The sequence below is a fragment of the Peromyscus leucopus genome, chromosome 7, assembly GCF_004664715.2.
Source record: "Peromyscus leucopus breed LL Stock chromosome 7, UCI_PerLeu_2.1, whole genome shotgun sequence".
Lineage (NCBI taxonomy): Eukaryota > Metazoa > Chordata > Mammalia > Rodentia > Cricetidae > Peromyscus > Peromyscus leucopus.
In genome coordinates this window covers 106,403,086-106,430,326 of record NC_051069.1, presented here as the reverse complement: position 1 = coordinate 106,430,326, position 27,241 = coordinate 106,403,086, and the positions used below count along the sequence as shown (strand labels likewise).

The 27,241-nt window shown below is 40.1% G+C and overlaps 1 protein-coding gene across 2 annotated transcripts in view; it reads left to right on the top strand.

Annotated features, from left to right (window-relative positions):
* Positions 1 to 3,139: 3,139 nt before the first annotated feature.
* The window catches only part of Cmc1 (C-X9-C motif containing 1), a 104,153-nt gene continuing 80,051 nt past the window's right edge, over positions 3,140 to 27,241 (top strand). For both annotated transcript variants that reach the window (XM_037208015.1, XM_028858069.2), the window contains exon 1: positions 3,140 to 3,284. In XM_037208015.1, the coding sequence (XP_037063910.1) occupies positions 3,266 to 3,284 (19 nt within the window). In that variant the 5' untranslated portion in view covers positions 3,140 to 3,265. The remainder of the gene's footprint in view (positions 3,285 to 27,241) is intronic.

The window sequence follows — 27,241 nt, the reverse complement described above, 5'->3', positions numbered from 1 at the left end:
CCAGATTTCGTGCTCCAGCTATGCAGGCCATATATATATGAATGAATGATACAAAAAAATTACTGAGGAAGAATGAGTTGAGTTCTGTTCAGGTAGCCCTGTGTAGTTCCACAATCTCTCTTACTGGCTATATCTGTTAAGTTGTACATTTTTAGGTTAAACAGAGACCCTTACCCATTTTACCAGGAGAATGAACAGACAAATTACTACATGTAAGTTAAGGGGGCAGAAATTGTCGACTCATGTGGAAACCTATTTTATAAGTTTCTAATGTATATTTCAAAATAGTTTAATTAGAATTATTCTATACAGGATGATATGACTTCTCACAGATACCACAGTCAAACAAAAGCCCACTCCCAGTTATTAATAGTCTCTCTTCTCAGATATCTCTAGGTGTAGCACGAATATTGGTTTTATAATAAACACCCAGAGCCAGATATCTGGATAAATGCTAAAAGATCAGAGGAAACAAGCCAGAGCCACTTCTCACATTGCCAACTCCTCAGCCTTCAGTATCCTCCGCCCAATATTCCCTTTTCTGCCCAGCCATATCACTTCTTGTCTCAACCTTCCTAGTGCTGGAATTAAAGGCATGTGACTACCAAATACTGAGATTAAAGGTGTGTGCCATCACTGCCTAGCTCTGTTTCTCTTTTAGATTGGATTAATCTTGTGTAGCCCAGGGTGGACTTGAACTCACAGAGATCTGTCTGCCTCTGCCTTCCGAGTGCTAGGATTAAAGGTGTGTGCCACCACTACCTGGCCATTATGGTTAACTAGTGGTTGCCTCTGTCCTCTGGTCTTCAGACCAGCTTTATTTGTTAGAACATCCACAAAACATCACCACACCAGGTATGTGTCAAGTTGACAATATCCTACCAGCACAGCCATCGACCTCTTCCGTGTCCTACATGTCCTTCAAGAATTGCTTGAATCTCTGATGCTTTTGCTTCAGCTTTTGTACAAGGATGACTCGCCTCCTTTGTTACCTGGGCCACTACCTTTTAAGCCAAACATAGTTTTAACTGCCCTTTCATGGCTTTCTCAAATACCATGGTACTCCAGCCCTTCTGAGAGGCTACTGTGGAACTATTAGGTGCCAGACATTGTTTCAGCCTTAGGGATCGTAGTTGTATAAGATGCAGTTTCAAATGTCCAGGATGATGTTTACTCTTTGTACTCTTATTGTACTGTCCAAGAAATCATCTGTCATCATGTGTTAACTTAGAACCTTTCTTCTGTTTTGAATTACCAACTCATTTACTAGGACTTAACTCTTAAGAGTGATTTGTATGGTAAAGACTGTTTTCCCCCAAAGCATTCCATTTACTATAAGAATGGGAAAGCATTTACATGTCAGCCATTTGAGGTGTATTGCTATGCTTTTCGTGGTATGAAATGTTTAGTAGTCAAGTTTAGGGAACACAGAAAAATCAAGATTTTCCAAAATATTATTGTCTAGGATAAGGCTAAAGCAAACAGCAATTGTTTAGATGTTCTGAGAGGTGAAAACAATTAAGTAGAAAACAACAATAACTTTTCAAGCCATAGTCATGGCAAAAACTATACAAGTGGTCCCTCAAAGTCTCTCAGATTTGTTCTATTTTGTGTATTCCTAAAAATGACCTTGAGCCAGGCGGCGGTGGAGCACGCCTTTATTCCCAGCACTCGTGAGGCAGAGCCAGCACTCATGAGGCAGAGCCAGGCAGATCTCTGTGAGTTCAAGGCCAGCATGGTCTACAGAGATCCAGGACAGGCACCAAAGCTACACAGAGAAACCCTGTCTCGAAAAACCAAAAGAAAAAAAAAACCCACAAAAAAACAAAACAACAACAACAAAAAACCTTGAACATGAAAATGAAGTCCTGAAAATCACTGGAACTTATTTTTCAAGTGAAGGTACATAGAATTCTGCCTGACTGAATCGGACCAAACCTACCCCCTTTAGAGTTATGTCTTTGCATACTGGGTTTGATTACTTGACTGTGGGTGCCTGAGTTGTGTTTTTATAATCTGCTCTGTCCTCTCTAAAAGATTCAGGCCCTCTGCTATGCATCCAGCGTGATCAGCTTGGACCACATGAGGGACGGTCTCCACCAACAACAGTGGCCACAACAAAACCTTGTTTCAGTCTTTCTAAATCCTGCACTCCCAGAAAAATAAAGGAGGACCCGTAGCGGATTTCATGTGTATTTCTAAGCACATTCATAAACCATACAAGCAAAGGAACTGATTTCCTGCCTGGCTGAGTGAAGGTTTAATTCTCCACCTTGGCACCGCAGCCTACAGCTGTAATGAGGCCCGTTATGTCCAAACAGGCCTTAAACGGAAGCCCTGCTGAGCAGAGACCCACTTTCCTAGCCTGTTCAACTGTGGCATCTTCTCTGCCAACTGACCAGGCGGATGCAGCAGCAGGGAAGGAGGGACTGCAGGTAGGTGGGAGGGATCATTTTGAAAGCCCCAAATCCCTTGCAGGGAAGAGGCAGCTGCTCCGTGCTTTTCCAAACATCTGTCCCTGGCCTTCCTCATCCTTGGGAGGCTTGAGCGAGCTCATTAAGTGGAGATCGGATGAAGAGTCAGCACTGAAGGTCGGCCAGTGAGCGGAAACAGGCCTAAGTGACTTCTGTTGAGGAGGCCTTGGGGAACTGTTCCTTTCCCTTACGACAGCAACAAATGACAGCTTTTCAGGAGAGTCAAGATCCATAACACCACTCACACTGGACTCTACCCGCTGGGAGTGTTCACAGAGTTCTTCTGAGCAGAACTCGGGCAGGGACTTTTCTCCCAGTACCAGCCGGTGGAGATTTTTATGACTTTTCCTCTAGCACTCAAGACTGAGGCTGCAACCTGACATGGACAGAGGGAATTACGACTCAATGACCGGGGCCATTAAGAACATTGGAGGTAAGAGGCCCAAGTCCAAATCCCATCTATTACTTGTTAAAGTCAAGCGGTGCACCACCAAGGCCGCCCCTTGGAGGGGGAGCATGCGTAGCCACGCCCCTCCCGGGGCCATTCCCTGGGAAACCCGCCCACTCTAGAGCAGGAGTCCCTGGGACGGCAGTCAGGCGCAGGCGCAAAGCTCAACGGAAGTGGGCCGGGCAAAGCGGCGTGGCCTGCTCTCACGGCAGGGTCGCGCCCCGGCTGGCCTCCTGCGGGAAGCGGCGGCCGGGCGGGCGGCTGCGCGCGCAGCCTGGCTCAGGCTCCTCCCCCTCTCGGCTCCGGAGCCCGCGAGTGGCCCGCTTCTTCTCCGCCCTCCGAGATGGCGCTGGACCCCGCAGGTACTGGGGCGGCGTGGTTGTGAGGGCCTGGGCGCGGGGCTCGGCCCGGCGGCGCCTGGGGCCGGGTGCTCTGCGGATGCACCTCGCTCAGCCCGGCTGCTGGGTGTCCTCCCTCGGTGACAGGCCACCCTTCTGCAGCTCGCTGGGGCTCTTGTTGCCCAGTGAGGGGCGTTGGGTTCGTTGCGTCAACTTCCATTATCTCCACACCGTCTTTTTTTTTTTTTTGGTCCTCCGTTGGGGCATAGATTCATTTTAAACAGTATGGGGTGCAGACACTGTTGCCCCAGAAAAATGTCAAGTTTCATGCTGGTGCAGTTTGGTATTTTGTTTCCGGTAATTTTATGCCTCCTCCTCCCAAGTTCAGCCTTGTAGCCCAGTGTCATAAAGGTTCCACGACCGACTGGCTGGAGTCATTTCCTTGGAGGGAGAGGCTCTGCAAACATCTTCCATGCCATTTTAACTTGCATGGTTCCACTTGGGTCTGCAGTAGAGTTCAGGTGCTCAGGAAGTCTCACAGAAGCGCACTCACTGCACTTTAGGTCATTTATGGAATGGGGAAGGAGTAGAGAGAGGACAGTAATGGGTTAGTCTGTTTATTTTGTGGATAGAAAACCTCAAGGCATTGGTAAGTTAGAGGACCTTTGGAGGTCCTGTAAATGAAAGGTCACGTGTGACCCTCAGATAGACTGAAAACTAGGTGTAGCACACAGATAACTTGACACTTTATTATCAAGGTAGCTGTATTCAATTGTCCAATAGTATTTGCATGGTTGGTTCTTTTGCCTCTATTTTCGCAGAGTAGGAAACAGGCTCAGCGAGGTTAAGTTTCTGTTACACACTCCCCTTAGCTCGTTAAGTACTGGCTTCTTCATGTCCATCAGAGTTGAATTCAAATGACAGTTTCTCATAGAACTCATCGCTGTCTAAAGCAAACCTCTGTTAATCTACCACATCACCCTGCTTATTTTCCATGTAATAGACCACAGTCTGTACGTGTATCACAAGTCTGCAGATAGTGGTAAAATCAAGGAGCTCTATAATTTGAAGCATAAAACAATTGTGGAATACCACACGATCATATCAGTTTGAGGCTAAGTAATTGGACTGAACTCTGAAGCAGTTAGCAGTAGACACAACATGAGCAGTGATGTATGTGGTAAAACACAGTGTGTCCTATTTAGTTTTAGAGTGACTACCTTGATTTGAGGGATGGGTAAGGAAAGTTCAGGTAAAGTCCATATAATTCTGGTATTTCATGACCTTGGAAATAATCTAATGCAGATGAGAACAGGAGACTCAGGTTAACGTAGGGTTCCCAACCTTCTTAATGCTGCGACCCTGTAGTACAGTTCCTCATGTTGTGGTGACCCCCAACCATAAAATTATTTTCATTGTTACTTCATAACTGATTTTGCTACTGTTACGAATCATAATGTAAATACTTTTTTGAGATAGAGGTTTGTAGCTGAGTGGTGGAGGCACAGGCCTTTAATCCCTGCACTTGGGAGGCAGAGGTAGGTGGACTCTTGAGTTCAAGGCCAGCTGGTTTACAAAGTAAATTCCAGGATGGCCAGGGCTATACACAGAAAAAGCCTGTCTCAGAAAACCAAACAACAACAAAAAAGAAACAAATTGAAAAAAACTTCCTACTTGTTGTCACCAATTTCTTCCAGATACTCTTAACCAATTCAGAACTCGTCGTGTGCTCAAGGCTATATAGCTAGTGCCTGGTAGAGCCAAGTTTTGCTAGAAACTAAGTGATTTACTTTCCAACTTAGGCTACCAACCAAGCCTCTATTTTAGTACGCTTTGATTAAAGAAACTTCTTGGGGCCCAGGATACATCATGTATTGCTCTGTAACCTAGGAAACAGTAACATATAGGACAAACAAGGACCCCACCCAATATATCCTTTAAGACTGTGGTAAACATTATGAAGAAAGTAAATTTCGAGGAGAGAGCTACTTTTGCTAAGTTAGGAGCTTTATGGAAAAGTGCATTGTAAATGAATTTCTAAATGGTCTTATTAAATAAAAAACACGCAGCCAGAAATTTGGGTTAAAGCCATAGAGAGATCAGGGAAATATGGAAGCCACCAGCTAACTTCACCTCACCAACTCTCCAGCTTCCTCTGAGGACACCTTCCTGTCTACCCAGGCTTATATGCCTTGCTTTTCTGCCTTCTCATCGGCTCTTAGCCCAGCTACCTTACTTCCTCTTCCTACACAGCTCTGTCAACTGTCTCTCTGTACAGACCACCAGGACTTTATGGTTGGTACTGGATTAAAGGCGTGTGTCACCACTCTTAGCTTTGTTCCCTAGTGTGGCCTTGAACACACAGAGATCCTGCCTGCTAAGGATTAAGGACATGTGCTGCCTGACTTCTTTGTTTACTTAAAATGGCTGGCCTTTTCCCTCATCTCCAGGCAAGCTTTATTTATTAATGAACAAGTAAAATATCACCACATTTCAGCACAAATCAATTATCACCATAGTGCATTTGCTTTAAAATGTCAAGGATGAGAAGAAGCTACCATGAAAAAAGAACTGGGAGGGACTGTGGTGGCTGTTCAAAGTGGCAAATGCTTGAAGAAACATTGAACTGGATGGAGTGGCAGAGAGCAGAAGAGAGCCATCAGGAAAAGGTTGGGAAAGTAGGTCTGAGGTGAGCACCTGGCAGCTTTAGGCCTTGAATTCTACGGTGATAAAACATTCTATTCTAAGTTTTTTTTTTCCCCTCAAATTTTGAATCCAGCAGTGAGATGTAGACTGCATCCGTATTCTTGTGTGTCTTTTCATTTAAACCTTTCCATTTCATAGAGTTGATAGCACACAGTTACACTCATTATTTTCTACTGTAATTTGTGGAAAAGCGTAGAGAAAGGACAGAATACCAAGTAAAGTGGTTATGAGTGAGACTCAGTTTTTGATTCTGTTCTGCACTGCACTCAGGTGCTCTGACATTTCAATATTTCTTAGGCAGTTCCATCGTGTAAACAGAAAATATTTGTTCTGCATGCTCTCAGTTTTACTGACTCATTACTCAGATTTTTTTCCCCCACTCTAGTTCTTGTTCTTACAGGAAATTCTCCTTCCACCCTTCAGTCATAAATGGGACCTTTGACCTTAATATTACAAGAGTTTGTTGAACAGCTCATTCTCCTACACTCAGATTTAAGTACATCTTATTTCAAGTTACAATTCTTTACAAACTCATAATGCTTTCTATAAACATTGTATATTTTTGGAAAAATCTAGTCAAATTTAGTGATTGAAACTTTAAAAGATTTTTTAAAAACATATAATCCATGATCACCTAGTTAAAATTCATGTTTTATAAATATAATTTTCAAAAAGGTAAAATTATGACTCATGCAAAAAAATGGATATATGTTAAAGATTTCCCTCAACTCAAAATTAGTAAAGGAACCAGTAAGATGTAAAAATTAATTGAAAAAACATTTGAGAGACTAGATACATAGACAGTTTTTTTTTGTGTGTGTGGTAATACTTTATTTTGCTTCAATCAAGTGTTTTTTTTTCTTTTTTTTTCCTTTTATTTTACAATACCATTCAGTTCTACATATCAACCACAGATTCCCTTGTTCTCCCCCTCTCTGCCCCCCTCTCCTTCCCCCCAGCCCACCCCCTATTCCCACCTCCTCCAGGGCAAAGCCTCCCTCAAGGACTGAGATCGACCTGGTAGACTCAGTCCAGGCAGGTCCAGTCCCCTCCTCCCAGATTGAGCCAAGCGTCCCTGCATAAGTCCCAGGTTTCAAACAGCCAACTCATGCAATGAGCACTGGACCTGGTACCACTGCCTAGATGCCTCCCAAACAGATCAAGCCAATCAACTGTCTCACCTATTCAGAGGGCCTGATCCAGTTGGGGGCCCCTCAGCCTTTGGTTCATAGTTCATGTGTTTCTATTCGTTTGGCTATTTGTCACTGTGCTTTATCGAACCTTGGTTTCAACAATTCTCGCTCATATAAACCCTCCTTTTTCTCTCTAATTAGACTCCCAGTGCTCCACCCGGGGTCTAGTGGTGGATCTCTGCATCCAGATTCCTCAGTCCTTGGATGGGGTTTCTGGCACAACTATTAGGGTGTTTGGCCATCCCATCACCAGAGTAGAGTTTTATAGGTTATGGCCATAGATGAGAACTTTTAATTTGTATCAGGTTCCCTTTGGGGCTATCATTTCAAAACTTATTTCAATTTCTACTTTACAGAGTTTTAGAAGTTGGCCATCTGACCCTGACAAGGTATAAAATACCAGTAACGGAAAGTATAAAGAAACCACTTACTTACACCTTTGCCTATTCTGGTATTTCAGGAAAATTTTCTGATATTATGTTTCTGGATGACAGCCATAGGCACTTGGGTTTCCTAAGTTTGGTTTTTTTGCTTTCTTGTCACCTAGGAGTGGTCCTGCCCTCCTTCTTTTTCTCTTACTTCCTTTTTAGCAAGGCTGAGGATTCTCTTCCCACCTCAGTGCAGATTCCTCTTTCACTCTTACTTTTGCAGGATGGGACAGTGGGTGTGGGTGTGTGTCTGTCTGTGTCCATCTGTGTCCTTCAGTGCCTGTCCTTGCATTGGTGTTTCTTCCAGGAATCTGGTAAGTTGAGGAAGCTGGGATGATGCTAAGGCGTGGAGAGTGAGGTGAGGAACTGATGACATTCCATGGGGGGTTCTTAGAGTGTGTCTTGGGAGAAGGGTGGAGTGGCAGCTCTGGAAGTGCTTGGTTTGCTCGGTTCTTATTTTTTTCAGTTGTTAAGTTAGATATTTACATATTTGAAGAATCTTCTCTCCCCTTCCCCAACATCATGTGATTAATTATGTGAAGAGTTATTCATTGACTGGAACATTTCCATTTTATTATTGCTCCCCCCCCTTGATGACAGGGTCCTATGTATTCTAGCTAAGCCTTAAATTAACTATGTAGCCTAAACTTTTGCTCCTCCTGACTCTTCCACTTCTCCAGTGCTGGAAAAACAGGCCACCACACCATTTCATGTGGAGCTGGTTGTCAAACCCAGGCCCTTATGCTACCTCCCCAGACTCACCCTGTTTTTTTTCAAGACAGGTTCTTACTTTGTGCCCAGGCTGGCTTGACCTTATTGTATAACCCATGCTGGTTTCAGATTTGTGGTGATCTCCTTCCTTAGCCTTCCAGAAGCTGTATTACAAGTGTGTACCATTCCCAGCCATAGGTCCCTTGAATGACCATGGTGTTCCAGAATGAAAAAAGTAACTAGTTAACTTGTGCATTTTGCATATTCCTAATCTAGAAGTATATTTGCCCTGGAAAATGCATTGTTTTGGTCTCAATAGATTAACCTGATGGTGTTCTAATGGGTTGCTGTGAGAAATTTAAAACCACTGGAATAAACAAAACACACAAGGAAGACTTGAGATAGAAGCCTGTGTCATGCCAGTTGAGGGCTTTCCCTTGTGAATACTGGAATGTCCTGGAAACCCCAAGAACTCTGGATTCTATCCCGAGAAAAGTGGGAAGGTACTGTAAGGTTTTAGTTAAGATTAGTTAAATTTGATTAGATCACGTTTATTCATATTTAGCTGATACTGTGTAAGTGAACGTGTCTTTCTTAGGCCATGTAGAGTCACGTGACATGTGACTGTCTTTCACGTGGTGTTGATTTTGATTACCCATTGAAAGCTTTCTCTTTCTTTACTATTTTTTCCTCCCTCTTGCCATTAATACATAATATATTAGTCTGTGGGAATGTCACTTAGGGCCGTGTGAATGTCTGCTCCTTAGAAATTCCCCTTTGACTTAGCATCAGTTGGTTCTTACTTTATTCATTGTTTCCCATGTATAAAATGTTATAAAATATAGTGGTAAAAGGGTTTTCTAACTTTTGTATTTTTCTGCATTTACTAGATAAGAGATACTCCTTAGTTTCCTATGAGTTTACTTCTGAACTTATTATGAGTGTTACTGGTAAGGACTCATCCTATTTTCAATGGCTTATAAATTATTTGTATATACATATTTTGTGTTCAGATTTGACTGTTGAGAGTCCTTTCCCCTGTCTCGGAAAACCAAAAAAAAAAAAGAAAAAAAAAAAAAAAAAAAAAAAAAAGAGAGTCCTTTCATGCTAGCTCTGTATCCTGATGATACAGTCATGTTGTTCTTTGAACATTTCCTGTTTTCTTTACACAAGATATCCATGGTTTATCTGTACTGACTTCGCCACATTGATAGAATTTATTATTTCTTTGAGTAGTCCTGGTTTTTTTACTTGGGAATAATAGAAAAGAAGGTCACAGCGTGTGGTTTCCTCTTGGATGCTTTACATACGGTGCTTTATTGATGTGGTTCCCTTAGAAAGGGAAGTGTAAGGGAATGCACCAAACCTGCAGTTTGTCCTGGGGTGGAGCCAGGGAGCTGTCCCTGGATGTCGGTACCAGTGTTCGGTTGCGTGTTACCACAGGAGTTAGGAGGAAGGCAGTAGGAGGAGAACTTAGCGCGTTTCCTGCTCATGGGCAGTCCTATGAAGATGGCGGATGAATGCACTCACGTTTCCTGCTATGGGAGATGTAGCAGCTCCACCGTAGAACTAATTTATCTGAAGCGCTCAGGAATCTTAGTTTGGATAGTAATGCTCAGATATGAAGGGGTATTTACACAAATGTACTGTACTTTGTAATGTATTTCAGGGTTGTAGTAAGAAACCGAGTAACATTGGCCTAAGATGTACCGAGAATTGGCCATGCTGCATACTATATATTACTCATTTTCAGTTGTCTTCATCCTCAAATCTGTCTTTGTTCTCTTGTTCATTCTTCATTGTTCATTTCTTTAAAAGTTTCATAAGAAGCTTGCCCAATTGTCCTTCCTCTTCAGTCTTTAAAAAAATAATAGAAACCCATCCTCCAAAAAAATCATATTAAAAAATAATGTAGACTGTGTATGGTGTTTCTCATTTTAAGTCCAGCTTTTTTTTTTCTTTTTGAGAAATAATATTAAGTCTAAAGACGTGATTTGTTCAAAATAATTGGAGATAAGGGCAAGCTTGATTTAGAGAGCAAAAGATTTAGCTGTGTGGTAAACAGCAGTTGTTTTAATGACGGGATAGGCCCAGGCAGTAGGAGATGGTCCATCGCGAAGGCACCCGTGTTGTGCTGGGTCATGGACTGACTCCTCACCAGGTTTGGAAGATGGGAGACTGACTTCTTGTTTCAGGTGTGTCACCAGCTGTAGGTGGCATCTTAGGTTCCAGGGTGAGAGTGAAGAGAAGAAAGTACACCAGGTATTTACTAAGGTGCCTTCAAGCCTTAAATGTTTATGATCCTGAATATTCATCATTAATTGTAAGGGCTTCTTGGCTCAGCACAGAAAGTTCAGAAAAAACCCATGTTATTCATTAAACTAAACTAGTACCCTTATTTAATGGCATATTTGTGGACATATATGTTTATAAATGTCAAAGATGAGAAATACTTGCCAGTACTCAATATATAAGTGAACCAAACAAGAACATTAATATGCAAATTAAATTCCTAGCCTAAAGGGCTGTATTAGATCATTACATTAAAAGAGTAAGATTGTTGGGAAAGTTTGTGAAGAAGTGGTATTGTGGTGTGTGGGTTTTTTTTTTTTTGGCTAATAATGAACTGTTACTGGGAGTTTTTACAGATCAAATTAAGCACAGTTAATTGAGAACATAGACTTTCTAATGTTTGTATTGCAGAATAAGGAAGTTTATCTGTATTTCTCATTCTGTATACAGTCTCTTGTGGTGCCTAGTAAGTATTTATTAACAGAATAAATATTCATGAGTATTGAATTATGAAGTTTTCTTACATATTATTTGTTAGGTGTTTTCCTTGTATATTTTCTATATGTTGTGCTGGTTGTGAGTTCAAGGGTAGTTAAAAAAGAACAACCAGAGAGTCTCTAGCTTCAATAAACATAACTCATGCAGTCATTGGTAATAGCTGTACATTAGGATAATCTGGAGAGCTTCTAATACTTCTGCCCTTCTGAAATAAATGATAGAACCAACACCAGAGCTTTGAGAAGCCTTCTCGGTGTTTTTTGGTACAGCCAGGATAAGAACTTAGAGTAACAAAATCTTTAGTTGGCTCACCCTAGCTTAGCAAAATATCATAGACAGCGTGACTCACAGACTAGGTAGATAGTTTGCTCTGAGCAGTAGACATAATATTGTTTTATCTTTCTGGAAGGCTGGGCGATCCAAGATGCCAGTTGGTTTCTATATTAGTAAGGATCTTCTGCTTTGCAGATAGTTGCTTTATATCTTCATATGGTGGAAGAGAGGGCTTTGTATCTTTAAGAAAGCCAGTCCTACCTGATGGTCATATTTAATCTTAGTCATTGTTTAAAAGCACTGTCTCCAGATACAGTCACACTCAGGAGAGTAAAGAACAGGATTCAGTCCATGGCAGCCACTCACTTACCTGGAGAGAAAGATGGCACAGTATAATGTGGTATGTTCGGCAATCACATTAGCTAGAGGACGCAAGATTGCCTTTTGGACGTTGTGGTCAAGAAGGACCTTGAGATGCATAAGTGCTGAATTAGATTTAAATGATTTAACCCTGATAGTGACAAATAAGAGAAAGTAAAGGCAGAAGATAGAGCTGGCATTTGATTTTACCAGTGCATTGCTGGATAATGCTACTATAACTTAGGATGGTGATACAATGAAGGTTCAAAGTTAAGTTGAAATTGACATGTTGCTGGGACTTGGAAATTCCCAACAGATAGGTAAGAATGGGAGCAGAGTGCAGGGAGATGGAGACAAGCACCGAAGCCCAGTTATTAGCACTGACACCGTAAAGACAGGCCCTTGGTGATTGATAGACACACCAATTGGAAGTACACAGAGAGATTGGCATGGTCCCATGTGCAAGGATAATTCAAAAATTTATAGATTTCCATATTTTAAAAAATGATCTTGAGGGATTACCTTAGAGGGAATCATGCCAGCTTTGATCATTTCTTTCTGGTACTTTTACCATTTTTCAGGATATTTTGAAACATTTTAAAGTTTGTTACAGGGGTCTTATAATATGTTAATTTTAATACCATCATTTTGGCAAGTTTTGGTTCTTAGCCAGTTTAACCAAAGGTAAATCTGACATAGGTAGTAGGTGATTATCTGGGAATGCTGTGTGTGTCTCCTTCCACCAAAAGAAACCAAAGTGAAGAAGTTTCTTCACAAGCCCAGTTATGCTTGAATCTGGATCTGAAGCCACACCAAGAAGATGTGATTTGAACAGAGGCTGGCTTTGTGAAGTAAGCACATCAGCTCTCCGTTATCCCTCACTCCACTGCAGAGTGCGACACACGTCCTTGACAGGGATTTATGAAAATTACCAAGTTTAAAAAGGAAACAGTAGAGACATGGGCAGGACCTTGAGAAGCTCTCAGAGTTGAGGATAGATAGTCTGCTTTTTCCAGACGTGTTTGTGAGAAAAAGTAAGTTATTTGGGCAGAGGATTGTTAAGCAGGCCACAGACAAGTTTTTACTCCTTTATCAAATATTTACTTCTGTTCCCTCAGCTTGGTGTCCTTTTTACTTGGAACAAATGGGAAATTATGTTTGTATGAAAAGACAGTTTTAAAGTTTTGTTGAAGTAAACGAAACTTGTGAATTCCTTTAAGGATTCTTGATTTTGGTGAGGATTGCAGCTCCTTTCTAAATTAGGTATGTTTCATTACAGAAGTCAGTTTCCTGCCCAGTATATGTTTTATGTACATTGTCCTTTCCAGCCTCATTGTTGGTAAAGCAATGCTGGAAAGGACAGTTCCACCCCTGGTAGTCTGCAGAGCCCGAGGTCCGAAAAATAGGTGCTTCTGGGGCACGGCACAGATAGGTGAGTAGGCAAGTGGTATGAAAGCTCCCAGGACAAAGATGTTTAGATGAAGTGTGTTGTGGGAGTATTTGACCCAGAAGCTAAGCAGAAATAAACACAGCTATCTCGTTGATGTAATTTCCGTATTTTGTAGATGTTCGAGCTTTAAACAAATTTGTTGGTAACTGTGGGAGCCCGTTTTCGGGTTCCTCGTGGCTTTACCCAGCATGTCTGCATAGATGATGATTAGGACCACGGGCCTGAGTGCAGATATCTGAGATGGTCTGCACTTGGCTGTGCTGGGGGAGGAGGTCTTTTGCTCCACCCCCTTGGCGTCTCTATAAAAACCCTGGGGCAGAGACCATCAGGGCCCTCTCGAGGCTATCCTTTATTCTCTATCTGTTTATCTCCGCGATATTCTCCGCAATAAATCCTTCTATCTAATATTTCCTGCTGCTCGCACTCAAGAAAACTCTGGGGAGCTGTGGGGTTGGTGAGTAAACGCCCCACAGGTAGCATACCTTTTAATATTTTATCTCTTTGAATGTTTTCTATTTTCTGTTTTTCAGTTAATTGACTTCTCTTGTTATTCTTTTACTTTTTTGAAATGCTTCTTTCATAGAAAAACAGAATTCTATTTTACTTTCTGATTTAGAAAGAAAGAAAAAAAATCAAACCTAGAACTGTGAATTTTGCAGTTTTGCCTTTCCCCAAAATGTCAGACTTCCTTAAGTAGGCACCCGCTCCATGTGTGTGATGGTGTCATGGAAGACTGGGTACTGGCTCACATGATCTTGATACTGCCACTTCACGGGTTTCACCCACGTGAGCCTCTACTTTATCATCTGCAAAGTGTGATGAATACTAAGGGCTGTCTCAAGGCAGACCAAGTGTGGCTTGAAAGGAAGATGGCGTAAGGACCACTGGTGTGTAACTGTCTTGATTCTCCCAGTTTGTTTTTCCCCAACGTATTTCCTCACTTTGCACTTTTTTTACCCCAAGAATTTGAGCAGTCTGGCAAGATCTCAAACATCCATGTTTTTATGGATGTAGGGAACTGGTCTGCACTTGGTGAGGAGGTACTAATTGAGAGCTGTGCTCTTACTATGAGATACTGAGCTCACCTGCTGGGGCTCTTGTCTGAGTTTCTTAGAAGCTAGTATAGGAGGGACCAAAAGATAGAAAGTGTTGTCTCAACCGGGCGGTGGTAGCGCACACCTTTAATCCCAGCACTCGGGAGGCAGAGGCAGGCAGATCTCTATGAGTTTGAGGCCATCCTGGTCTACAGAGCAAAATCCAGGAAAGGCACCAAAACTACACAGAGAAACCCTGTCTTGAAAAACCAAAAACAAAAATAAAAATAAAAAAGTGTTGTCTCATTAAACACTTATAGGCATTTTGCTGGTTTCCCTCTAGATTAAACAGTGGCATGGAAATGTCTCCAGGTGCAAATAAGAGTAACTTGAAAGGTTAATTAATTAATATTATTTTTAAAGGTAGCATTACTCTAAATACTAAGTTAGGGGCTGGAGAGATGGCTCCGCAGTTAAGAGTACTTGCAGCTATTGCAGAGGACCCAAATTCAATTTCTTCTAAAAAACTAAGTTAAATCAGAATATTTTCATCACTGAAAAGACAGACGTGGCCCATTCTGGGCCACATTTTTTCCTAGAAAGATTCTGCAGTATTTTGATTTACTTCATTGATTTGTGGGTTCATAGCAAGTGCTGTTGTCAGTAGCCTTATAATCTAGCATTGCCATATTGCAGGAACACATGCACCTCCAAACAAAACCCGAGCTAACAACTGCAGCTGGTGGAAAAGGTGAAAACTGACTTCCAGGAGATGATAGAATGCTAAGGAGTTAGGGCTTTGGAAGTGTTTTCCAGTGCTGTTATCCTGGTTCTTGTCTTAGTATACATTTATGTGGCTATATTGTAGCAAACTATACATTTGATAGTTTTTGTAGGCTTTTATACAAGATTGGCACACAATATTTACACCAGGAGATAAATTTCTAATTTTTGTATTTGTAGTATTGATGATAGTTTGTACAACATACAAAATGATAATTAATAATTCATATGATGGTTTGTAAACTATCAAGTGAAAAAATCTTCAGCAGAATATTCATTTAAAACTATTTTAAAATTTTTTTTAACTTAAAATTAATTTTTTAGAATTTCATTCATGAGTAGACAGTATTTACATCATTGCTACCCCCTTCATCTCCTTTCTAGAGTCCCCCACATCACTCTAGAATTTACAACTCCTTCTTCTATGATTATTATTGTTACACACACCCAAACACTCCACCACCCATAAAAACCCTACTGAATCCAGGAGTACTGCCTAGTAAGTACATGTGTTTAGGGTTCACCACTGACAGCTGTGTAACCAATCGGGGACTCATCCTTGGCAAAATGGATTCTCCTTTTGGCAGCCATCGACTTGCCTGTAGCTCTTATCTAGGAGTATAGCTTCGTGAAATTTCCCTTCATGTTTGCATGTCTTGTGCAGTCAGTCATGTTGCTGAGAGTTCATGGGAGCAACATTTCTGTCCTGTCCAGAAGAAACTGTCTTGTAGCAGGTGTCCTGGCCAGAGGACAGGCTCTTACAGAGGCTCTTACAATCCTTCTACCCCCTCTTCCTTCATGCTCCCTGGACTTCTGTGTAGGGGTTTTGTTTAGATGTATCGGGTGGGGTTGGACAGCCCACGGTCGTGTATCCTCTGCATCTTGCCCTGTTGCAGTTCTCTGTAGCGGTCTCCATCTGCTGCAAGAAGAAGCTGCTTTGATGAGGATGAGAGCTGTACTTGTGGAGAGAGCAAGTGTGGCTCACTAGCGTTTTCTGATTTAACATTCAGAGTTTGGAAACTTGAAATGATATTCATGCAACTCTAGACTAATTCTTTATCCTGGGAATTTTTAGAAGAACGATGAGAAAGAATTTTTGCAAGCCAGAATTCATAACAAAGATGGATTTCTGCTACAGCTTATTCATGAGAAAATGGTTCAGTATATACAGTTATGTCTGTTGTCAAGGAATTGATCCAGAAAAATAGTTCCTTAGTTGCCTAAAACCATTGCAGGATTTAGAGAGAAAAGAATGGATTCACCAGGGTACATACTAAATCAGTTATTCAGTAAGACTATGTAGGAAGAGGTGAAACTTTAAAATTGATTTTATAAAGTAGATCATCACTTCATAATCACTGGCACTGTTCAGCAGTTACAGTGTTAATTATTGATGCCTAGTTATGACTTTCACTGTCTATATGGAGACAAGGGTGTGTAGAGATAGCCCTAGTTTCATGTGTCCATGTCACTGGCTTTCCACCCCACAAGTTATTTTACAAGCACTTTAAATCCAGTATGTCCAAAACAGCATTATTCTCCTTCCTGTTTTTTATTCCGTCTCTGTGTGTGGTCACATCATTTCACCTGGAGTTAGAGAACAAGGATCTTTCCTTGAATCTTCATTTTTCTTTAGTTCCTTCAGGCTTCACTGCTCTGATAGGGTCCTTTGAATCTGTCCTTTAATGTCCATCTGTATTTCTAGATTTCTTCTCAAAGATCACTGTTTGCTTTTACCCTAATCTTATGACAGTTTCTGGGAAAACAGGGGGAAAAAGATCACATAAATAAATAAATAAATAAATAAATAAATAAATAAATAAATAAATAAATAAATAGTATAGCATAGCGTTTAAGAATCTGGCTCATGAGCCGTATCTGGGAAGTGCTGCAAGGTAGGAATGGTTAGTGACATTTTTCTCATTGTTAGAAAATACAAACACACAAACAGAACAGAGATGGTAGGTAGCCTACAAAGCTAAAAATATTTATACTCTGCTACTTAAAAAAAAGTATTTGTCTTGATTGACATAGGTAGTGGAAATTTGGGTATAGTTGTAGGTGTGGTTAAGAGAAAAGGGAGGTGGGCTTTGCATATTTACCAGGAAATTTTGGATGAGATTGATGGTGTCCTTGAAACTTAAGCTTCAGCTGACACAATAGTTAAGAAGACCTTAGAAAATTGAATCCGTACTTAAAATTCTTTGCGTCTGTGTAACAGACACACAGACACAGACATGAAACTTTGCTTAATTGTCTGACTTCCAATAGTTAGATGTTAAAATCTACACTGAGTACAAATTTTGTTTTTTTAAACTGTTGCTAATGAAATGTAAAAGTCTTGTATTTTAAAGATATATCCCAGACTATCTACCACAAATGACCCTCTCAATCCCAGTAGACAGGCATGGTTCTAATTTTTACTAATGTGAGTTAATAAATTGTGCCTGGTTTTTGTTTGGCTCAGGTTTTTTGAGATTTATCTCTGGTGAGTGTTGTCAGCATTATCCATGGTAATGTTAGTGACAGGAGATAGGTTTTTATTGCCAAGTCAGTGACTAATGTGATGATGTACACATTGTTTTTCGACATGTTGCTTCATTTCTGTCCCAAATGAATTCATAGAAATGGAACACAGGCTGGATAGAGGTGGCACACACCTTTAATTCCAGAACTTGAGAGCCAAAAGTAGGCGGATCTCTCTGAGTTTGAAGCCAGCCTGGTCTGTAGAGTGAGTGCCAGGACAGCCAGGGCTACACATAGAAGCACTGTCTTAAAAAAACAAAAAACAAAAACAACAACAAGAAAAAAAAGAAAAAAGAATTGGAACATAGGTTGAGTGTATGGTTTCACACTCTCACCAGCAACAGATGAAAGTTCTTCCATTCTCTGCATCATTTAGTGTTGTCAGTATTTTAAATTTAGCCATTCTGGTAGTTATGAATCACCATAGGTTGCATTTGGCTTTCTTTTTTTAATGTTTTTGTTAGCATATATTAGTTGTGCTTAATACTGTTTCATTATGACATCTTTACACGTATATAAACATATTTTGATTGTATCACATTCACATCCCTCATACTTTTTGTCCCCTTCCTACTCCTCTGGCTGACCCTGTTCCTCTTCCTGATCAGGTCCTCTACTGTGTTGTTTTTGTTGTTACTGTTGTTTATTTTTGTTTTGACCCAGTGAGTTTTGAGAAGATGCTGAAAGGAGCATGGGTAAAGGGTAGTTTATAGGGTCACTTGTGTTTCCTTGGTTGTACTAGTCTCTCTGATCTCAAAAATTGCTTAACATTTTAAATCATAACTTTACTTTGTAGTAATTTAATAATATTCATATGAAACCATAAGTTGGTACAGTTTCCATATACCTTTCCCTCGGTTTTCCTTAATGATAGCTATGTAACCACAGTCCATGCCATATCAGCAGGTGCCATTGCCATAAAAGACCAAGCTTGGTACTGGAGGGGAGACCAAAATCTCACTTTCTACTATATAAAGCCTTGTCATACATGACACATAAAAATATACATTGTCTCTGTGGTATCAGTATCTCATAGGGCACAGTAAGAAAGAAAGCTCCCTTCAGGGAAAAAATAATAAAAAAGGCTGGAATGTGATAATGTGGTTCATTGTGGAAAAGCCAGTGATTGACGTGTCACCATGCTATTGATTCTTAGTCAAGCTACCTGTTTTGACTTCTTTTTCTCTCTATAGTTGTATGACATTTTTCAATGTGTAAAGTTAAAGTAAGCATGACCACAGTCAACAACAGAGTGAAGCATTTATCTAAATATTCTTTATCAATAAAAACTTGGGAGTCAGATATCAGGGTAAGAACATGAATGATCAGAGAAGCTGTGGAGAAGCAACCAGTGACCTCTCTCTCATTCCTCAATCCAAAAAGGCCTAGACCCTCTCTAAGTCCTGCCCTACTACTTCCTGTCTCTTTGTCTGTCTTGAGTCCTCCAAGACCTCTGGTTAATTTTGGTCAGCTAGTAGCTAACTCTATCCTCTGATTCAAAGCAAATTTTATTGGCAAAAATTCTTGGGAGTGTCAGAATGTGATCAGAATTTCACAATTTCTCTCTTTTTCTCTAAATAAAAAGGGAAAGTTTTAACTCTGTCACAGAAAAACTATGTACAGTAAGAACAATTATCAGGTAAGAATTATGTTCACAATGTCCAGTCCATTTGCATTTGGCAAATTGAGAAAAAATACACCATTATCTATCCTATCTTGGTAAGTCTAAAGTTTTATATCTAATTCACTTTCTATACTAATTTGTATTACCAACCCAAAGCTATATATTTATTTATTTTAGACCTCAAAACATTTTTTCAGATAAACAATTTAAGCTTTTATGTCTCAACCTTATATATTTTACACCTCTTTTGTGAATTTCTTTTCTGAATTTGTTAACAAGGAAAATTGTAAAACTATAACTATCTAGACTTAAATCTACATCAGAGACCCAAGAAGAATAAAATATGATTTGAGTAAACAGGAAGTACAGAGCTTCCAAAACTATAGAAATGACAGAAATAGCTGGCTGCCTGGATAGTCACCCAAGGTTCTTCTGTAACATTGGGCCATCCATCTTTGGCCTACAGGCCTAGAGCATTTGACAGCCTTTTCTGTGAAGCAGGAATTTTGAAGGACTGTCCTACCTTATCTTGGCAAAGTTCAGTAGTCGCTTTCTTTTGTGTCCTGCTTGCACAATTTGGACAGCATACTGTCAGCAGTCAAAGCAAGGGCAGTTTTTTGTCCAGTGGCTGACTTTTGCCACAAAGAAAGCAAACTCCATATGGAGGAGTTTGCTCATCATCTTCTCTGAAGTAGATTGTTGCTGCCAGGAGCAGACATATATCATTGCCATGAAAAGCTTTATGTTATTAAAACATCTTAAATGCCTTATTCTGTAGATTTCTGAAGTGTTTGAAGACTACCTGTCCATCTAAAATGTATCTGTTTGACCTTGAAAACATACCTAACATGACTACAAGTTTAATTGTTATAGGTGACTATTAACCTGCATTTCTTTATTATCCTAAATCATTTGTAATAATAACTTTCAAGGACTTGAAATTTAAATTGCATTGTTTAATGAACTGCATAGGTACAATACCTTAAACGAGTAGAAACATGTACAGTATGCTCTAACAAAAATGACCTTAAATTTGTATCAGTATTCAAAAATACCTTAAATATGAGTAGAACCATATATTCAGTGTAGGTGGAAGTTTGTCACACCTGCCAGTTCCCAAATAGACACACTGAGGCTTATATTAATTACAAATGCTCGGCCGATAGCTCAGGCTTATTACTAACTAGCTCTTACATTTTAAATTTACCCATATTCCTTATTTATGCTCTGCCACATGGTAGTCCCTTTAATTAGCATGGCACATTCAGCTTCTGTTCCCTTTGATCCGGCTGGCAACTCCAGACTCTGACCTTCTTCATCCCAGCATTCTCCTAGTCTGGCTCTCCTGCCTAACTTTATTTTATTCAGCTGTTGGCCATTCAGCTTCTTTATTAAACCAATCACAGCAAAATATACTCACACAGAGTAAAGGAATATTCCACAGCTATACAGTATAACAAAATAACCTTAAATTTGTTATCAATATACAAAAATCCATATCAGTGTAGTAGTTGCTTTTTAGCTTAAAAGTCGATTCAGTAATCTCATTTATTCTGTTATTTCTGTATTCCTTCTTTTTCTTTGCAGAACGAGATCCCCGAATCTAATCTCCTTTGCTCAGCTTTTTTTCCTGACCGTTACCAATAACAGCTTGTAACCAACCCTCCTAAATGATGACAAATATCCATAACCCATTGAATGACAAAACCCACCCACCCTGCCTCTTGAGAATGCGGGCATCATGTTCTTTAGATTACTTCCTGTTGTCTGGGTGTTGACAGCATCTCTAAGGCACCCTGAGAGAATTGAGATAATGGTCAAGTCCTGGGAGAGTTAGCTGTATCATTTAGTTTGTTGCCAGTCTCTGTGTAATGGGAAAATGTAGGCTTTATCTGAAATCCTGGCTTGAGTAGTTTATGAAGCTGGACCATCTCAGCTAGGGGGCCTTGAAATTGTTCTGAGCAGTTTATAGTCCAAAGCTGATCTTTGGGTGGTATTTGTCAGCTTAGTGGTATTACCACAATCCAGATGGAGTCATGAGGCCCCACCATCCCTTTGGAGACTTCAGTGGTCATTGTTAGGAATAGTCATGCATGGGTCACTGCAAAAACTTAAATATTTTAAATGACATATGCAGCAGATCTTAGGTTAAAGGACCATAATTTCTTAAGTACATCTGGAGTACACAAACTTAATTCCTAGTATTTGATAAGAGACTCAAGCCCGAAATTATGTACGGGAAGCTAGGTGAAGCCTTTTTCTTAGTCTTATTCTATATGATCATTAATATCATGACAGAAAGTTTAAATATACATATATAATCTTATATTTTGAGATAATATTTATACCTTAAGAAAAGCTTTGCCGGGCAGTGGTGGCACATGCCTTTAATCCCAGCACTTGGGAGGCAGAGGCAGGTGGATGTTTGTGAGTTCGAGACCAGCCTGGTCTACAGAGCGAGATCCAGGAAAGGCACAAAGCTACACAGAGAAATCCTGTCTTGAAAAATGGAAAAAAAAAATACTATATAAAAAAAGAAAAGCTTTAATGAGTCATAGTAAATCCAAAGGATTATGAGATTAGCAGCAATAGAATAAATAGTCCCTTAATTTTAGTTTTTCTTCTGTCCCATATCAGGTGGCTCTTGTGACATGAGACAAAGATTTTGGATTTTCCCTTAACAAATATGCTTGGGTTTAGAGAAGAGAGAGGCATGCTCCAACTTCAAAATCAGCTTTAATTTTTTAAAATTTTACTTTATAATTTAATTTAATTTTACATATCAGCCACAGATTCCCTTGTCCCGTCCCATCCCTCCCCTTCCCCCCAGTCCACCCCCCATTCCCATCTCCTCCATGGCAAAGACTCCCCTGAGGATTGAGTTCAACTTGGTAGATTCAGTCCAGGCAGGTCCAGTCCCCTCCTCCCAGGCTGAGCCAAGTGTCCCTGTATAAGCCCAGGTTTCAAACAGCCAGCACATTCACTGAGGACAGGTCCCAGTCCCACTGCCTGGATGCCTCCCAAACAGATCAAGCTAATCAACTGTCTCACTTATCCAGAGGGCCTGATCCAGTTGGGGGCTCCTCAGCTATTGGTTCATAGTTCATGTGTTTCCATTCGTTTGGTTATTTGTCCCTGTGCTTTTTCCAACCTTGGTCTCAACAATTCGCGCTCATACAAACCCTCCTCTTTCTCGCCAATTGGGCTCCTGGAGTTCCATCTGGGGCCTGGCCATGGATCTCTGCAACCGGTTCCCTCAGTCATTTGATGAGGTTTCTAGCACGACAATTAGGGTGTTTGGCCATCCTATCACCAGAGTAGGTCAGTTCAGGCTTTCTCTCGACCATTGCCAGTAGTCTATTGTGGAGGTATCTTTGTGGATTTCTGTGTACCTCTCTAGCACTTTGCTTCTTCCTGGACAAATGAGACATCTGAAGAAAAAGGATGAATTATCCAGAGAAAATGTCCTAAGAAAAAGAGTAAATTGGCCTATTTTTATATCACATCTCCAACAAGATAAAATTGCATAAATTTTCTCAAATGTTTGTTTATGTTGTTCTCTACAGACATATAAGGCAAATAGTCTTTTTGTAGTCCCTGTTCAACTAAAAATTAAAGCTGGACTCTAGAATAGCATATAATTCTGACTTTTGAAAATAAGCATAAGGGCTTTGAGCCACTTTACTTAAATATCCTGACTTATAACCTGCCTTTCCTAATTTGTTTGCATCGGTATAGAATGTAGGGGCTCCAGAAATTGGTGTTCCCTGTACAATGTGAGGAAGTGTCCAGTTAGTTTTCTTTATAAACGGAAGTATCTTGCTTTGAGGATGTTTGTTGCTAATATCTTCCAAAAAATTATTGCAAGCTCTTTGCCAATGTTCATTTTATGTCCATAATGAGGAAATAGTAAAAGGTACCACAATTTCTACTAGGTCTATTCCTGTTAATTGACAAAGTCTTAATTTTTCATTTAGAATCAATTCAGAAGCCTTTTTTACAGAGGTCTTTAATTTTTTTTACCCTGTTTGTGTGATAAAAATATCCATTCTAAGATATTATCTTCTTTCTGCATAAGAATTCCTGTAGGAGCATGTGCAGAAGGTAAAATAACCAGAATACAATCAAGCTCTGACTCCACATGATCCATAATGTGCATCCCGTAATTACTTTTCTACCTAAGTTAATTTTCTCTCAGCCTCAGTTGATAATTTTCTTGGACTATTTAAGTCCTTATCACCTTGTAAAGTTTGAAAGAAATTACTTAGTTTTTGAGTTGTCAATCCACAGCCAGTTAATGTCTCCTAGGAATTTTTGAAAATCATTGAAAGTTCATAATTGATCTCTGCATTTGTATATTCTGTGGTTGAGTTTTTTTTGTAAACCTGTCTTATATCCTGGGTAATTAATAGAATTTACTCTTTATATTTTTTTCAGGAGCAATTTGTAATCCCAGCAAGGCAAAATTTTCTTTACTTTTTCAAACATTTTCTCTAAGGTGTCTGCATCTGAATCAGCTAATAAGATATCATCTGTATAATGGTAAATTATAGATTAAGGAAACTGCTTATGAAATATTTCCAGTGGCTGTTATATCGACACAAGGTAGGGCTATTTAACATCCTTTCTAGAAGAATTTACCACTGATATCTTTTAACAGACTGGGAATTATTAAAGTAGGCACTGTGAAGGCAATTTTTTCTCTATACTGTTCTTGCAAAGGTATAGTAAAAAAGTAATCTTTTGGGCAAGTGGCGGTGGCACACGCCTTTAATCCCAGCACTCGGGAGGCAGAACCAGGTGGATCTCTGTGAGTTCGAGGCCAGCCTGGTCTACAGAGTGAGATCCAGGACAGGCACCAAAACTACACAGAGAAACACTGCCTCGAAAAGCAAAAACAAAAACAAACAAACAAATTAACAAAACAATCTTTCAAATTAATCACTATAATAGACCATCCTTCAGGTAATGGAGAAGGCAAGAGAATTCCAGGCTGTAAAGAGCCCATTGGCTGAATCACCTTATTAATAGCTCTTATATCTGTTAGCATTCTCCATTTTTCAGATTTCTTTTTTAATGACAAATATAGGAGAATTCTAAGGACTGGTTAATTCTTCAGTATAATGAGCATTTAGCTGCTCCTGTACTACGTATTCTAATGCCTGTAACTTTTTTGATGTCAAAGGCCATTGTTCTACCCAGACAGTTTTGTCAGTTAATCAATTTAAAGGTAAGGCTGTTGGTATCTTTGATAGATCAGCAGCTGTTCTGCCCTGCTTATGTACAACCTGAATGATCAGTGAACATTCTTTATAATATATGTTAGTTTATGGTTTGTTTCTGAGATTGAAGGAATGTTAATCTGAGTATTCCATTGCTGTAACAAATCACATCCTAATAAATTCATTGCTGTGTTAGCCACATATGGCTTTAATTTTCTTTTTTGTCCCTCCTGCCCTTTACACTTGACCCATCTTGCACTTTGAAAGTTCCAATCCCTAGAAGTTGGACATTTACCACTTGAAGAGGCCAATTTGGATGATTTTGGTGAAATTATTGTTAAATCTGGCCCTGTGTCTACCAAACCCTCAATTTCAATGCCATTTATTTGTATTTTTAACTTGGCCTTTAATCATTTATAGAAGTTTGTCAAAATACTTGCTTAATGGTTTCTCCTGAAAATTTCATTTATCAAATGAAGTTGTTCTGTCAACAAGAGCAATATGGTTTTTCACAACAGGCATTATATCTTTTAATTGCTCTGTGGAGGAGTTTCACCAATGCTGACAGGGAATGATTGAACCAAACCTGACAAAGGGGCTTGCGAGAGGCCCCCTAAGGCATTTCCTGATGGCAAAGGGTTACCTTGCCTCTCCCATGTTGATCTGTATTCCTTAGTCCAATATCGGCCTTTGCCCCAGCTTTTGCATATTCCAGAAGGTTAGAGCCTTCTGTTTGGATTAGCTCAAGAAAAAGCATTGTTCCTAGGAATGCTTTCCTTACAGTCTCTTTTCAAATGCCCTTGTTTACCACAATTAAAATATCTAACCTTAAAAAAAATCCAACCTTTTGATTTTTCTTAAAATTCTTAGAAATGGTAATTGGATAAATTAAGGCTGCTTTTCTAATAACCTAGGGCTGCTCCTCTTTAGTTTTATAATGCATTGTTGGGGTAAGTTCTGCTCTAAACTCCTCTGTGTGAATATTTTTCTTAGTTTCATTAGTAGGTCTGTCTTAGGATTGTATCTTACCAGTCAATTTGTCGTATTTGCCACCAATATCAAACAACTTTTTTAAAGGTAAAACATGAATTACCAAACTGATAATGATTATATTTGACATTATGTCAATCCTAGCAAAGTTCATTTAATTGTTCTCTTTTCAAATCATCCATTGTGAAACTATACAGAGACCTAACTCCCTGCGTCTTGATATTGTTCCCCATTCTTAATGTGCCGAACCCCCCCTTTTTTTTTCTCAAAAATAATTCCCTCCTTTAAGAATTCCCAAGTGTCTCACCAGATCTGCTGATGACAACAGTGAAGTGTGAGGCTGGCTGTTGCTGCACAGCAGGGCTGCGGAGAGTGTAGGGAGTCAGATATTGGGGTAAGAACATGAATGATTAGAGAAGCTGTGGAGAAGTGGCCAGTGACACACACCTCTCTCTCTCCCTCTTTCTCCCTCCCCCCCTTTCGTTCCTAGATGCAAAAAGGCCTAGACCCTTTCTAAGCCCCGCCCTACTTCTTCCTGTTTCTCTCTTTCCTCAGTTCTCCAAAACCTCTATGGTTAATTTTGGTCAGCTAGTAGCTAGCTCCACCCTCTGATTCAAAGTAAATTCTATCAGCAGTCTTGGGAGCGTTAGAATGTGATCACATATCACACAGCAGCCGAGTGCTCTGGGAAGTCCAGAGTGTTCCCATGGTGCCTTGGAGTGATGTGCTTTCTATCAGTCTAGCTTTGTCATGTGCAACCTTTGAGTTGTTGTATGTCACGTTGCTTTATCACTGCATAATATTCTGTGGTCTGAAGAGCTGTTGTGTGTCCACTCTCTTGTTGGGTAGCTTTGTGTTATGCATTAATTATAAATATAGCTACAGTGAAGTTTATGTGCAGATGTTCGCAAGAATGTGAGTTTGTACTTTTCTGGAGTAAATTCCCAAGACTGCTTAGTTGTATGGTAAGTGTATGCTTAGCTTCCCTACCAGCACCATAGAAGGGAATGTATTTGCTCTGTATCTTTGTCAGCTCCTTGGCATTTAAATTGTGTCCAGCTTAATGGACTTTCATTGCTATCTCCTTGTCCCTTTAATTTGTCTTTCTCTAAATGAATACATTGAGCATCTTCATACGCTTATTTTCCATCTGTGTATCATCTTTGGTATAATGTCTGTTCAAGTCTTTTGTCCATTTATAATTGGACTTTTTTTGATAATTAAAATTATTATCATAGTGAGCTGGGTGGTGGTAGCACACGCCTCTAATCCCAGCACTCAGAAGGCAGAGGCAGGTGGATCTCTGAGTTCAAGGCCAGCATGGTCTACAGAGTGATTCCAGGATAGCTAGGGCTACACAGAGAAAAATCCCTGTTTCGAAACACCGCCTACCCAAAAATATTATCAAAGTGTGTGTGTGCACATGCATGGTATGTGTATGAGTGTGAATGAATGGAAGAGAAGAAGACAACTTTATGTGGCCAGCTCTTTTTTCCCTTTTCCTTAGGCTCTAGGGATGGAACTCAGGGTGCCAGGCGTGTACAGCAAGTATCATTGCCCACTGAGGCATCTTGTGAGCCCTTGAATAGTTTGTTTCTTGCTACTGAGCTTAAAGAATTTTCAGTAAAAGTTCTTTGTCAACTATGACTTGTAAACATGTTTCTATCTATAGCTTGTCTTTTATCCTACCCTCCACCTCCATTTATTTTTGACAGTGCTGGGGAAGGAACCCATGGTCTTGCACATACTGGACAAGTGCGCTCTGAGCCACACTCCAGTCCACGGCTCCATTGACCTTCTTTACTGGTCACTGTGACTGTTTCCCAGGGCATAAGGGCTGCTGGCAGGACTCTGGACAGACAACCTTTCTGCTTACACTGCTCCAGGTCAT